Raw genomic sequence first — 14,758 nt, 5'->3', positions numbered from 1 at the left:
ATTTCCGTGAAGGCCCCTGTATTGGCACGATGGGATGCTGCACAATTCATGAATCACTTAATAAAGCCAATCAGGCCCTTAGAGTGTAGTCAGTTGAATTTTTGTTAAACACCATTCATCTGATAATGGACACTTGGGTTGCTTCTACCATCTGGCTGTCGTGAATAATGTTGCTATAAACATTGCTATATATTGCTAATGTTGCTATAAATGTCAACTTCCCTATTTGTTCTCTGCTTTCAATTCTTTCCGGTATGTACCTAGAGGTGACATTGCCAGAAGATATAGTAATTGTATGTTTAAGTTTTTGAGGAACTGCCATAGGGTTTTTCATGGCAGCTGCGCCATATTACACTCCCGCCAGCAGCGCACAATCATTCCAGTTTCTCCATGTTGGCCAACACCAGGTATTTTCCGTTTGTGTTTTTTTGTTTTTACGGTAGCCATCCTAATGGGTGTGAGGTAGTATCTCACTGTGATTTTGATTTGTATTTCCCAAATGATTAGTGATGCCGAGCATCTTTTCAAGTGCTTATTGGCCATTTGTATATCTTCTTTGGAGAAATGTCTATTCAAGTCCTTTACCTATGTTTTGAATTGAGCTGTTTGCCTTTATTACGTTGTAACCAAAACAAAGAATTAATATTAAAAGCAAGATCCCTTCCCTCCCCAAAAAAAGCATGATCCAAATGCCAACAGGAAAGTTGGATTTCGAAGCAGGGACCCCTGGTAAGGCCCTTAGATGGATTCTTAAATGGGAAGTGGGGTACTTCTTCCATATTACCACAGATTGTTGAAGTCCCAGGCATTATCCAGACAAAATTTAAAAAGTGTGTACCCTTATCTCAACAAAATCTGTGCAATTCTTTGCAAGTTCTCCTCACCTTTCTAATACCCTTGTCTTGGAGGGTAGGAAAAAATGGATTTTGGTTTGTTTGTTTTTTCCAAGCCTCCTGGGACACATTCCTGAACTGCACCCTGAGGGATAGTGTTTCCTACAAGCAAACTCTTGATCTATTCTGGGTAAAACCCATTTCTCTAACCTCCTTATCTGTCTCCAACACAAGCTCTGCTTTCATGAGAAGGACCTTTTATCTCTGAATGTAAGCGTTACGCACAGTGCGTAATGGAAGCGGTGCTCGGTGGGAGATCAAACCTGCATGAGGGGGGCAACTGCTCTCATGACTCTTTATCTGGGGCTCAGATGTAAGAGCACATTTGTCCTGTGGGCACCACCTCTTCGTAAGTTCCTCTAAAAGTTCCCCACTCCTTGCCCTTTTGGAGTAACTATAGCTAACATTCTCAATCAACCAAAAACACAATTGAGATGGTGTAGAACAGAGGATGAGCTTACAGCCTCTGAAGTCAGACTACCTAGATTTTCATCCCAGCTCAGCTACTTGCTATTGAGTCACCTTGACAAATCCTCTAACCTTTCTGTATCTCAGTTTCCTCATCTACAGACCTGTCCCTCATTAGGTTCTAGAGAGAATTAATTTAAGTACACGTGAAGAGCTTGCAACAATGCCCAGCACAGGACGAGTGCTGCAGAGTTCAGCTCTTCTGAGATGATTGCCATCATGGCATAGAGTACCTAGAAGGGCACTCGCTCAGCTCCTACCAATGATTTCTTCTGAGGAACGGGATTTAGGAAGGGAGGTTGAGGAGAGGATTTTCATTTCTATTTTATGCACCTCTGTATTGTTTGAATTTATTACTTTTTATTAAAAGCAAAATAGGAAAATAAATTAAATGCCATCTGGCTAAGAGAATGTAAAAATATCTCTCCCAACTTCCCACTAAAATAGTTAAGAAGGTACAGAGATTAAAAGAAAAAAATCCTGGAAGTGCCTGGGTGACTCAGTCTGTTAAGTGTTCAACTCTTGATTTCCACTCAGGTCATGATATCATAGTTCATGAGACTGAGCCCCGTAGGGCTCTGGACTGACAGTGTGGAGCCTGCTTGGGATTCTCTCTTCCTCTCTCTGTCTCTCTCTCTCTCAGAAATAAATAAATAAACATTAAAAAAAAAATCCTGGGGCACCCGGCTGGCTCAGTCAGTAGAGCATGTGCCTTGTGGGGTATGAGTTCAAGCCCCACCTTGGGGGTAGAGTTTACTTAAAAAAAAAAAAAAATACTATCCAAACATCTAAAACTAATGTTGCCCAGGCCCTTGGCTGGCTCAGTTGGAGGAACATATGACTCTTGATCTTGGGGTCCTGAGTTTGAGACCCAGGTGGGGTGTAGAGATTACTTAAATAAACAAAACTTAAAAAAATAAAATAAAGCTAACGTTGCCAATCCAAGGCTCGAAACGAATACAAATTGGCTGTACCTACAAGACCAATAAAATCTAAGTGTGTGGGGGCCAGGGAGGCTGGCATCGGTGTTTCATCCATGCTCCTCCACTCTCCCACAAATTGCTACTGAGAACTTTTCTTTAGCCCATTAGTAATTAAAATTCGAGGTCAGTACCAATCAGGAAATAGAGTAGCAGTGCTCTCTACAGTAAATTTATTTGTTCGTTTTGAGATAAGTATCCTGTTGAGCCCACCCCTTCCCCATCAGTTTCTCTTTCTAGATTCAGTTAAAAACTACAACTCCCAGAAGTCCCCTGGGAAGGAATAGGGAGGTTGGGGGAGATGAAACGTGATCTTAGCCCCACTCACCCTGCCTTAACATTCTCCTGGAAAAGCACCTGGAAGCTCAAGAAACCTCTCTGTGCTGGTCTTGAAGGAATCACTTGAAGGCGTGCTCTAGTCAACAGGAGCAGGCAGATGGCAGTGCTGTGAAACTTCAAGCAGGACAGGCAACTCAACCCCGGATCCCCACAAGAATGAGGACCTCTGCAACCACACGCAAGTGGGCGGTGCCAACGTCGTATCAGCCTTAATGCGCAGGGGTCAGAGTCTCCTTCCACGATGGCATCTGAAGGAAGTTCAAAAGCAAAGGATCACATATGAACTGTTATTGCCCATAAAGTAAATAACTGTTACACATAAGAGTTCTGGCTCCCTCCTCACCAGTTATAGAAGATTCATTAAATGTAATTGACATTCACTATGTCAAAAACAGGCAGCTAGAGCTATTGTCTTAAAAGAAATACATCTAAAATGGTGCACTTTGGAAAATAGTGGAAGGTATTCAAGGGTTTAAACATAGGGCTGTCCTAAGATCCAGCAATTCCACTCCCAAGTGTATTACCGAGAGAATTAAAAATGTATGTCCGTGCTAAACCCTGTACACAAATGTTCATGGCAGCATTATTCGTGATAGCCAAAAAGGGGAAATAGTCCAAAGAGCTGATCAGTTGAGAATGGATAAACAAAATGCGGTATATCCACACAAAGGAATATTGTTCAGTTGTAAAAAGGAATTAAATACTGATACGTGCTACAACACGAATGAACCTTGAAAACATTATGCTCAGTGAAAGAAACCAGACACAAAAGGCCACATATTGTATGATTCTATTTATATGAAAAGTCCAGATTAGGTAAATCCAGAAAGATGGAAAGTAGATTCGTGGTTGCTGCAGGATAAGGGAGAGGAGAATGAAAGTGACTGCTAACAAGTGTAGGGTTTCCTTTTGGGTGAGGAAAATGTTCTAGAATTAGATAGCAGTGATGGTTGTATGACTATGAAAATATACTAAAAACCACTAAATTATATACTTTACATAGGTGAAGTTTATGGCATTGTAAATTATACCCCAATAAAACTGCTCAGTGGCTCCGTCAGTTACGCATCCTACTCTTGATTTTGGCTCAGGTCACCATCTCGAGGTTTGAGGTTCGTAAGCTCAAGCCTCACAACAGGGTCTGTGCTGAAAACACAGCCCTACAGCGCTCTGGCAGTGAGTGTGCTCTCTCTCTAAATAAATAAATAAACTTAAAAAAAAAAAAAAAACTGCTATAAAGAAAGAAGTGGTCCCCAAATGTTACTGAAACAGTTTTGGATAAGTATGGCTGGGTGGCAATTTTTATTTCTACTTTTCTAGGTTTTTTTTCCCAAAATGTCCCCTCCTCTAATGGGCAGTGATTACCAAGTGAAGATCTGGAATCGGACAGATCTAGCTGGATTCAAATCCAAGTTCCTTCTGAATTAACTGGATAATCTTGGGTAAACTACTTAATTATTCTACACTTCCGGCTCTTCATGAAAAATTGGGGTGATATATTGCTTACCACAGGGGAGTTGGGAGAATTTTATAAGAGAATGCTGTAAAGTGCTTAGATCAGAGCATGGCATATTAGTAAGTGTGCAAGAAATATCAGCTGCCTTTTTTTTTTTAAGCTTTTTTATTTTTTCAAGTCATCTCTATGCCCAATGTGGGGCTTGAATTTACCACCCAGAGATCAAGAGTTACATACACACAGAGCCTGGTGGCTCAGTCAGAAGAGCATGTGATTCTTGATCTCGGGGTTGTGAGCTGGAGCCCCATGTTGGGTGCAAAGATTAGTAAAAATAAATAAATAAATAAATTTTACAAAAAAATAAAATAAAGTTTAGTGTCTTGAGTATCTTCTAAAAAAAAAAAAAAGTTACATGCTCTACCAACTCAGCCAGCCAGGCTCTCCCTGACATTTCCATTATTAAGAATAAAAGACAATAAAATAATACTAAGTTTTACAGATAGTGCTTATATAGCACTACTGTAGATGTTTTACATATTTTAATGTATTTAGTCCTCACAACTCCCTTGCAAGGTAGGACACTCTTATGCCCATTTTACAGATGAGTATTAAGTGTGACATTTACCAGTGACATGCAGTCTGCACATTTTGTAGTAATTTAGGAACACATAAACAGCATAGAAAGCTGAGGCAACCAGGGGGGACTTCATGAAGCAAGTGGCCATGGAAGGAAAGATGGGCCCTGGTTAATCCTACATGGTTGGGAAAGGGTAGTGAGGGCCTTGCATGTAGAACGGAAGTTTCCAAACAAAGGGGTGGAAAATAACATTTGTACAATGTGGTGATGAGTACAGATTTTGTGTTATATTATTTTCTGTACCTTTGTGCACCTTAGAAATAGTAATTAACAAAAATTAAAATATTTAATTACTGTGTTCTGAAGAAAGAACACATTTTCTTTCGCTAAGTCTGTGATATACGTATATATATTTACCTATATATTTATATTTACATATATATAAGTAAATGATAGTTTTCTTTATTCTTTCTAAAATAAACCTTGGTTTTTAAATTCTATTTGCCTGTTAAACTACTAGGCCTTGGAATTTTTTTTCCACATGGATCTCTCTTACTCCTTGTTACAACTGCATATTCCACACTAAGAATATTCCAGAATTTATTTTTCCCTTCCTCACAGATCCCAAGTTTCTGTTACAAGCATTATTTGTAAACACTGTACCAACCGTAAAAGCCTTTCCCATGCACTGAGGTAGATATCAAGGAAGTGGAAATGCCATAAATCCCATATTCAAAAAGTGAATCAAGGGGTGAATGGAAAATCTCTGTACTTCCCTGTCAATTGTGTTGTAAACCTAATACTGCTATTTAAGAAAGAAATAGTCTTAAAAGAAAAAAGTCAGAGACGGGCACGCTGGCGAACCGGGAATCCAGGCAGTTTCACACCTGCTCCGGGCCGGAGCGTGGGGTCCCATCAGCCCGCCCGCTGGCGGGCCCAGGAGGCACCTGGTGGAGCCTCCTAGCCCCCGGATTAGGTGCAAAAGCACGGTGACCTACTACCCTAGGGACACGCTCTCCGCCCCGCCTCGAGGCCCTTCATTGAAAAAAAAAAAAGAAAAGAAAGAAACCTTGGCGATCACGTGAAACCGGCATGCCGGCCTCATGACGTCACGAAGCGCGGACCAATGGGAGCTTCTGTTTATGTCGGGGGTCATCAGAATATCAGAGCCCCCGCGCGCAGCCTCACCCCGCCGCTGCCGCCGCCGCCGCGCCGCTCTCCGGCTCTGGTCGAGAGCGCCCAGCTGGAGCGGGAGGCGGCGCGGCTGCAGCGCCGCGGGGAGGGCCGCGCCGGTTGCCTTCTGCAGCCGCGTCTCCGCTAGCTGGCCCTGCGCCGTCCCTGGGGCACTGTGCAGCTTTAGTCCGGGACTGAAGCTGCCGGCCTTCGCGGGTGCCTGGATCCGCGTCCCGCCTCAGCGCCCGGAGGACATGCGGGAGAGAGAATGAGCCAGAGGGACACGCTGGTGCATCTGTTTGCCGGGGGGTACGGTCCACACTGGGCGTGCGGGCTGGGGCTGAGGGTGCTGGGCAGAAGGCCGTGGCCTGACGCGCGGGCGACACGGGCGAGGGGGCTCCAACCCGCGGGGCCGAGAGGGTGAGACCCGGGCGGGGAGGGCTGAGGGGGCTTGAGCCGGGGGTGCTAAGGAGGCCGAGGTCGGACGGGGAGGGTTGGGGGCTGAAGCCGGGGCGGGGCGTGAGGCCTTAGGCCCGCGGAGCCGGGGCGAGGCTGGAGCGCGAGCCTGAGGAGCGGCGGGCGGGGCTAGGGGACTACGCGGGCCAGGGCCACGCGTCGCGGCCTATCCGGTGTCCGAGATGCGGGGCCGCGGAGAGGAACGTGGCTGCAGGCTTCACGGACGTTCCTAGGCCTGGGGGTACTGGGCGGAGGTGCCGAGGCCGAGGACAAAATGGGCGCCGGGGCCGCCTCCTCCCTCCCCCCGTGCCGCGCGTGCTGCGAGGCCTCCTCACGTCGCTCACGCAGCACCTCGGACCTCGGGTAGCTGTTTTCCCGGCCCACTCCGCGGGGGTGGGTCTTTGGGGGGCTTCCGGCACCCGCGGGGAGGCTTTGGTGTTCGCTCTCCGGCTGGAGCTGTAGGTTTCTCGCTCTCGGAAAATTTTCTGCCCGGGTTTCTCGAGGTTGCGAGATGCGGTGCAAAGCGTCAGTGCCTTTGGGGTCGGATTCTTTTTGTGAAAACCAACCCTCTTGCGCACCCGCTGCTCTTCGTCTGGTGAAAGGAGAAAGTCGGGGGTAGGGAGAGGTCAGATGCTTTGGCCATAGTTACTGTGTGTACAAGATTAGGACTCAGCCTAAAGTCTCAGTTCCCTGATTGCCAGCCTACATGCTACAGATACTTTGTTGAGCCAGTTTAGTCTCTTTTTTAGGTTTATTCCTTCCAAGTTATTTGGGGAATGCTAGAATTTTTTAAGTTTAAGAGTTACTTATCTGTGGGATCATGTTACTCCAAAAGCGGCTTTGGTGAAATATGCTGAGGCTCTTTTCTGTCTATGTGACTATATAGTCTCATCCCCTTAAAGCGTACAGTTTGTTTTAAAATCGACCACTTTAAGACTTTATTGCCAATGATGGCAGTACTTTTCTTCCGTTGGCGTATTCACTCAACAAACTCACTGTGCACCACCAGCCATGGGCCAGTCACTGTTGTGGCATAAAAAAGTGTTTTTCTTGTAATCTGTGAGGCCAAGCTTAGGCGATGTATTTTCCACATTTCTGAGACTTTTACCAATGATCCATCTTTCTGATATGTTAACTAAATCTTAGCAAATTAAATCATTTTTTTAAACATTAATCATATAGGTAGGTGTTCTTGTAAAGGTATCTTGTTATGCAAACAGTTGGGCTTCCTTGCGTAATTCTATCACAGGTAATACCTGAAAGTTAGGAGACTGCGCTGTTTTGAGTGAAAAATGGACAAAACCTTTTTTCCATTATGTTATTTTAATAATGTCCATTATTTTAATTGCTTCATTTGTAACGTGAGGGAGGTGTACTATATGATCTCTAAGGCCCTTCCTAGGTCCTAACATTTCTACTACTCTACGTTCAAGATTCATGTATTAAGTTTTGTAAAAAGTGGGACGCGGTAACTTGAAGTGTTAGCTTGATTGCACTGACTTCCCAATTTGGATTAAGATCATTGGTCATTTCTTTGTTATGAATACATGTAAAGGCCCTCCTTGTTAGATTTTTCCCTAAAAGCAGAAATGGAGAGTGTTTGCAGCATCTAAACAATAGATTTAGGAGCCTCTCCTCCACAAAGAACCTAGCATTTGCAGGTTATTTGGAGCATTAAAAGGTACTGGGATGTAGGGCCTGATACAACATAGGTGATCAGCCTTGTAAATTCCCTTCCTTTGTATCTCTTGACTTCACATTTATATGTGGTTGCATAATTTGTTGCCATAAAATCTGGTTTATCTTTTTTTTTTTCTTGGTGTATCGTTTTCAGAGAAACATTAGAACTAGGAAGGATGGCAAAGATCATCTGGCTCATCCCCTTAAAAATGTGGAAAAATACTGAGGTGTATTGATTTACCCAAGGTCAAACAGCTTTCCATTCATGTAAAATGAGAGATAAATAATGTCTAACAGATCCTTCTATCTCTCTATTATATGAAGTCAATTTTATAGAATATTCTGGAAGTCTGTATGTTAAGCATTGTGGAAGTACACATTGGGTTGTGCCAGTAACGTTCTCAATTGGAGATGTTGAATTTTTTTATATATGAAAGTTGCTTACTTAGGCAATTGTTTTCAGGACATTCTTCATAGAAAACTAGATTTCATTATTTTTATCCTGATAGAATTACATTAATTAGGAATTAGGAAAGTTTTTTTTGTTTTGTTTTTTGTTTTTTGTTTTTTTACTTTAATAGTAATAAGCTGAAGAAAAGGAGAGAGATCTTTTTATGAGCTTTACACACAGGGATCATTTAGATTAAGTTCTAAAAACTCAATATATTTTAACAACTAAATAACCTTTCATAGTGGCATTTAATCTTAGGCAAAAATTGAGTATATGGCCTTTGCATCATTTCCCTGATAATTATAATTATGTTCAAGTATGTGTTTATTAGGATTTTAGAGCGATTTCAAATAGCCTAGTAGCTATGTCATTAAATCAGAAACATTCGCGACAGACCAGTGCTGGACCTTGGGTCTGGACCGGTGCTGGACCTGGTTTATCTTTAGGACACCCTTTGGTCCCATTTTGTATTTGCCAGAGTTAATCTTCAGAATTTATAAGGTCATTGGTTAGGTCAGGGAAGTTACGGAAGCAACTCGTGTTAACCTGCAAAAAGGATGTAGATAAGATTTATTTAAGCTGTACTTCTTAATTTTTTTTAATGTATATTTATTTTTGAGAGACAGACAGACAGACAGACATGAGCAGGGGAGGGTCAGAGAGAGAGGAAGACACAGTCTGAAGCCGGCTCCAGGCTCTGAGCTGTCAGCACAGAGCCAGATGCAGGGCTCAAACTCACGAACGGTGAGATCATGACCTGAGCCCAAGTTGGATGCTTAACTGACTGAGCCACCCAGGAGCCCCTGAGCTGTACTTTTAATAACACTATAGGTATGTGAAGATATAAGCAGTATGATATATATTTTTAAATTCTTTAATAGAACTATTTATTGTCTGTTATTACGTTAGACATACGTCAGCTACGTATGTGCACCAAGAGGCACTTTGCTTTTTTATTTTGTTCTTTGAGAGAGATTGTCTCAGATAGAAGGAATAAATCTTGGAAACTGTCCTTTCTAGATTTTTTTGATGTTATAGAATAATGAACTTGTATGCTGTTCAGCTGTCAAACTTGACTGTTCTTTGCTTGCTAATCAAAGCACTTAAAGCCAGTGAGCAAGTGGCTTTGAATTGTAACTTTGTCTTTTAACAGTAAAGCATCCAATTTAGTACTTTATTACTAGTAGTAGCAAATCACATTGGTGATACCTTGCAACTGATCTTAACTCATTGGTCACGTCACTGGATCAGAGGGACTCAGGACCAGTTAGAAGGCAAAAAGAAAGTGAAAGCCTGCTTTAAGGCACTTGAAGTGGGAATGGTCAGGGGAAGTGTGAGAGGAAGTTTGGAATGCAGAACCGGAGAGACTTGAAGATAGCTGGATGTCAGAAAGCCTCTGTATGCCTTGTACACTCTTCCAACTGATGATTGTTAGCCTTTAATATCTCATACAGAGGAGCTTCTTCACATGGTCTTTTTTTTTTAATTGTGTATATTTAAGGTATACACCACAACATGATGATTTGATGTAAGTATACATAGTGAAATGATAACATCACATCTGATGCAGTTGCCATTTTTTGTATGTGAGACCATCTGAAATCTCTTAGCAAATTTCCAATATTCAGTACAGTAGTATTTTAATCATTATGTTGTACATTAGAACTTTAGACTTACTCATCCTACATAACTGCAATTTTGTACTGTTTGACTAATACCTTCCTATTTCTCACACCTCTTGCCTTTGTTAACTACCCTTCTGTGGTTTTTGACTTCTATGTTGTTTGACTTTTTTAGATTTTACATATAAATGAGATCATGCAGTTTTTTTCTTTCTGTGCTGGTTTATTTCCCTAGTATAATGTCTTCCATGTTCATCCATGTTGCAAACGGCAGGATCTTATGCATGGCCTTCTTGATCTTGGAGTCATCGCAGCCTCACTACATGATACATTTCTATTTTGCAAGTTTTTTTCTTTATTTAATTTTTAAATGTTTATTTTGAGAGAGAGTGCACACACATGAGCAGGAGAGAGGGACAGAGAAGAGAGAATCCTAAAGAGGTTTTGCATTGTCAGTGCAGAGCCCCATGTGGGGCTGCAGGGCTTGAACTCAGGAACTGTGATATCAGGACCTGAGTCAAAATCGAGAGTCGGATGCTTACTGAGACACCCAGGTGACCCTATCTTGCTAAAATTTTAAAGCATTATATTGGCTGTACAAATTAATATTCATGAGGAGTTTGCTCATTATAAATGGTAAAAAATACGTAAATCAGTATTCATTGCTAAGAAACTTTCATTTTGGGAGACTAGAATAAAACAATTTTAGATGTTATTTTTATATAGAATATTTTAAAAATAATTTCTAGTCTTTTCCATTGTTTTATAACTTGGTTGACGTAATAAAATGTGCTATCCAAATCTTACAAATTAATAAATGAGACAGTATATATTTAATATATTTTAGTTGTACTCACATTTAAGTTGTGAAGCTGAATATGCATGCATTGTCCCTGCCCTCCAGCTATTAAGTTAGCATGCTGCTTTAATCTTGCAGTAAATTGACCAGTGCATAAAAAATACCTCTACCTCCAAGCACTTAAGATGTGTAATAATAACAATACAGAAGAACAGATTCTTCTCCTTATATCCTTCCTGGTTAAATTGCATCTAACTTAGTATAGAACAGCATGCTTCAAATTTATAGCAACCCATTAGTGGATTATGAAATCAATTTGGTTTATAACCAACATTTTAAAAAAAAGGTAAAAATTCTGCAAAATGTGCATGGGGATATACTGCATCTTGATGTAAAATACTCCTTCTGGATTTAAGTTAGAGATTTGAAAGGAAAAGAGCTGAACTAAGAATCAGGAGATTTGGGTTGTTCTTTAATTGACTGTGAACGTGGAGCAACTAATTTTCCCATGGAAGATTTTTGTTTCCTCATCTGCAGAATAAGGAAGTTGGGCCAAATACACTGTCTCCTACCTCTTAAATCCTGAGTTATCAAATGCTACAATGTTCATTCACTCATTCAGCATGAGTGCTTGCTGTGTCACAGGCATTAACAGAGATGTTGGGGTTATTAGTATTGGATATAAATTGCTGATTTCCTGATGCTTACATTGTAGCATCAGGGAACACAGCAGAAGGTAAAGTAAATAAAATATGTTAAGTGACAATATGGGCTGTAGAAAAGAGTAGTGCAGGGAAGGTGGATAAAGAGTCAGTGTAGGGGTTTGAGAGAGAGAGTGCAAGCAGGGGAGGGGCAGAGAGAGAGGGAGAAAGAATCCCAAGCAGGTTCTGCACTGACCACAGAGAGCCCAGTGTAGGGCCCGAACTCATGAACCGAACCGTGAGATTATGACCTGAGCTGAAGTTGGATGCTCAACGGGCTGAGCCACCCAGGCACCCCCAATGTGGGGGATTTTTTATATGGCGATCAGACAGGACATCACTGAGAAGTGACAACCAAGCAAAGATGAGGTGAAGTAGTAACCCATTCTCATATTTGAGGCAAAAATATGAAGATTAAACAGCAAGAACAGAGATCCTGAGGCAAGAGCATGTTCATGTATTAAACTCTAATTAGAGTTAGAGCAGAAGCCAGTGGCTTAGACCAGGATGGACATGATGAGAAGTGGTCAAGATTCCCGATTTACTTAAAAAAATTTTTTTAATGTTTTTATTATTTATTTTTGAGAGCGTGAGAGAGAGCATGAGCAGGGGAGGGGCACAGAGAAAGGGGAGACACAGAATCTGAAGCAGCTCCAGGCTCTGAGCTGTCAGCACAGAGCCTGATGTGGGGCTTGAACTCAACCACCAGCTGTGAGATGTGACCTGAGCCGAAGTCGGCCACCTAACTGAGCCACCCAGCTGCCCCAAGATTCCAGATTTATTTTAGGGTACTGAGTCCAAGACACTTGCATACCATACACATCATTTTTTCATGGGGTCCAGTGAGTGGGTCCCAGAAACTTTCAACCATATGCTCCAGTTAAAAACCCTTGCTGTTCCAAAAAAACAAATACTGCTAGAGTTTTGATTAAAATTATTTTAAAAATAAATGTATGCATATCATGTTTTTTTAAGCTCCTTTAAGATTTTTATTAATCAGCATTCCCCATCTCCCCTCCCTCCACATTTCCTTCCTAGTGGGAACCTAGTATATGTCTTAGCTATGTGGAATTTTCTTCATACTTTCTGTTCTGGTAGATGAGGATTTAGTTATACCATTCTCTAATTCCCCTATCTTTCTATTCTCAGTAGATAGTTACATCACAGTTTTTTGGTTAAATCAATGGGCAGTGCTTACCTTATTGTGACACTATAAATATTGGTGATAGTAGGGCTCAGTTATTGACCTTTTCTTTCTTGAATAACTTCATTTTTCCTCCCTTGGAGTTAATAATCGCTGCACATTTAAAAATGCTTAGTGGGGCACCTGGGTGGGGTTAAATGTCCTGTTTCGGCTCAGGTCATGATCTTATGGTTTGTTGGTTTGAGCCTTGCATCGGGCTGTGTGCTGATAGTTCAGAGCCTGGAGCCTGCGTTGTATTCTGTGTCTCCCTCCCTCTCTGCCTCGTCCCCGCTTGCGTTCTGACTCTCTCAAAAATGAATAAATGGTAAAAAAAAATTTTAACAAAAAAATTAAAATGCTTAGTAATATGAGTACTCGAATATTTAGTTTTATATCATCAAATATATTCATCTGTCAGTCTTTTTCCTGAAGTTCTTCATCCCTCTGAACTTTGTTACCCAAATCCTTTCTGGACTGGTTATTTTCTAATCCTGACATATCTTGGGATTCCTTTCTCCCTCTCCTGTGTTATTTGTTCCTAAATTCAATTCCCCAGCCCCCATTTTATTGAGATATAATTTGACGTAGAGCCTTGTATTGTTTTTAGGTATATTCCCTCCTCTTTTAGATTAAGCCCTTAACTTGCAGAACACATTCTTTAGTAGCTGTGTAAGAAAAGGTACAAGGTAGGAAAATTCTTAAATATTTCTTTGTATGCGACTGTATTTATTCTTTCTGCTTGACAGTTTTGGTACAGAATTCTAGAATAAGTAATCTGCAGTTGTTGGGAATTCTATTCTTTTTTTTTTTTTTATGTTACCTTTTATTCTTTGTGGAAGTTGATAATATCTTTGTTCCCAGCATTTTATTTTATTTTTTAAAGTTTATTTATTTATCTTATTTTGAGAGACTTAGCAAGCAGGGGAGGGGCAGAGAGAGGGAGCATCTCAAGCAGGGTCCAAGCTGTCAGCACGAGCCCAACACAGACCTTGAACTCAAATCGTGAGGTCTTGACCTGAGCTGAAGTCTGACGCTTAACCGACTGAGCCACCCAGGCACCCCTTTGTTCCCAATATTTTAAAAGATTGTAGTAGTGCAACTTGGTGTGAGGTTTTTAAGTATCTATTGATTCTACCTGTGAAACCTGACCAGAGATTCTTTTAAGCTTTTTTTTAAAGTTTATTTATTTATTTTGAGAGAGAGAGAGAGAGACTATGAGCAGGGAAGGGGCAATGAGAGAAGGAAAGAGAGAATCTCAAACAGGATCCACACTGTCATCATGAGTTCAACCTGGGGCTCCAGCCCGTGAACCTAGCAATCATGACCTGAGCCAAAACCAAGAGTTGGATGCTTAACTGACTGAGCCACCCAGGCACCCTGACCTCAGAGATTCCTAAATTCATGTTCTTTAGAGATTTAAGCTTCTGCCTGGGAGCATAGTTTTACTGGTAACATGGTGGTGAGTGGGAGGGGTAGATCCCACTACGGTATCCCAACTTCACTATATAGCCTATCAGCCAGCCCTTCTATTTTCAGTTCTTTGCCTTACTTCCATCTTGAGTAATTCATGCCCTTAATCTTTAGGCCTCTGAGATTCTGCAGGGCAAAACTGCTGCTTTCCTTTGGTATTTCCTTCTTTAAGCCTTTCTTCCTCTTTAAGTCAGTTACCCCTTCCTACTTGTTTCATTGCTTGAAATCTTAGGTCTTGTTCATTTCTCCCCTGGTTCTCTGTCTTTGTGGCATATTTCTTTAGACAGTTGAGGTTTTTGACGTGGAGAAGAAATAGTCTATAGTTAATTCCTGTTGTCATAAGTAGAGATTTTATTTTTTTTAGTTTTTTTTAATGTTTATTTATTTTTGAAAGAGAGAGAGAGAGAGAGAGAGTGTGAGTGGGGGAGGGGCAGAGAGAGAGGGGAAGACACAGAATCAGAAGCTCCGAGTGATCACAGAGCCCAATGCGGGGCTTGAACTCGTGAACGG

General features: G+C 41.5%; 1 protein-coding gene across 1 annotated transcript in view; it reads left to right on the top strand.

Annotated features, from left to right (window-relative positions):
• Positions 1–5,924: 5,924 nt before the first annotated feature.
• The window catches only part of SLC25A36 (solute carrier family 25 member 36), a 39,055-nt gene continuing 30,221 nt past the window's right edge, over positions 5,925–14,758 (top strand). Inside the window, exon 1 of the mRNA XM_023260519.2 lies at positions 5,925–6,195. Within this exon, the coding sequence (XP_023116287.1) occupies positions 6,155–6,195 (41 nt within the window). The 5' untranslated portion in view covers positions 5,925–6,154. The remainder of the gene's footprint in view (positions 6,196–14,758) is intronic.

Source organism: Felis catus, chromosome C2 (genome assembly GCF_018350175.1).
Source record: "Felis catus isolate Fca126 chromosome C2, F.catus_Fca126_mat1.0, whole genome shotgun sequence".
NCBI lineage: Eukaryota > Metazoa > Chordata > Mammalia > Carnivora > Felidae > Felis > Felis catus.
The sequence above is the reverse complement of the archived record's forward strand: the minus strand, read 5'-3'. Positions and strand labels throughout refer to the sequence as shown.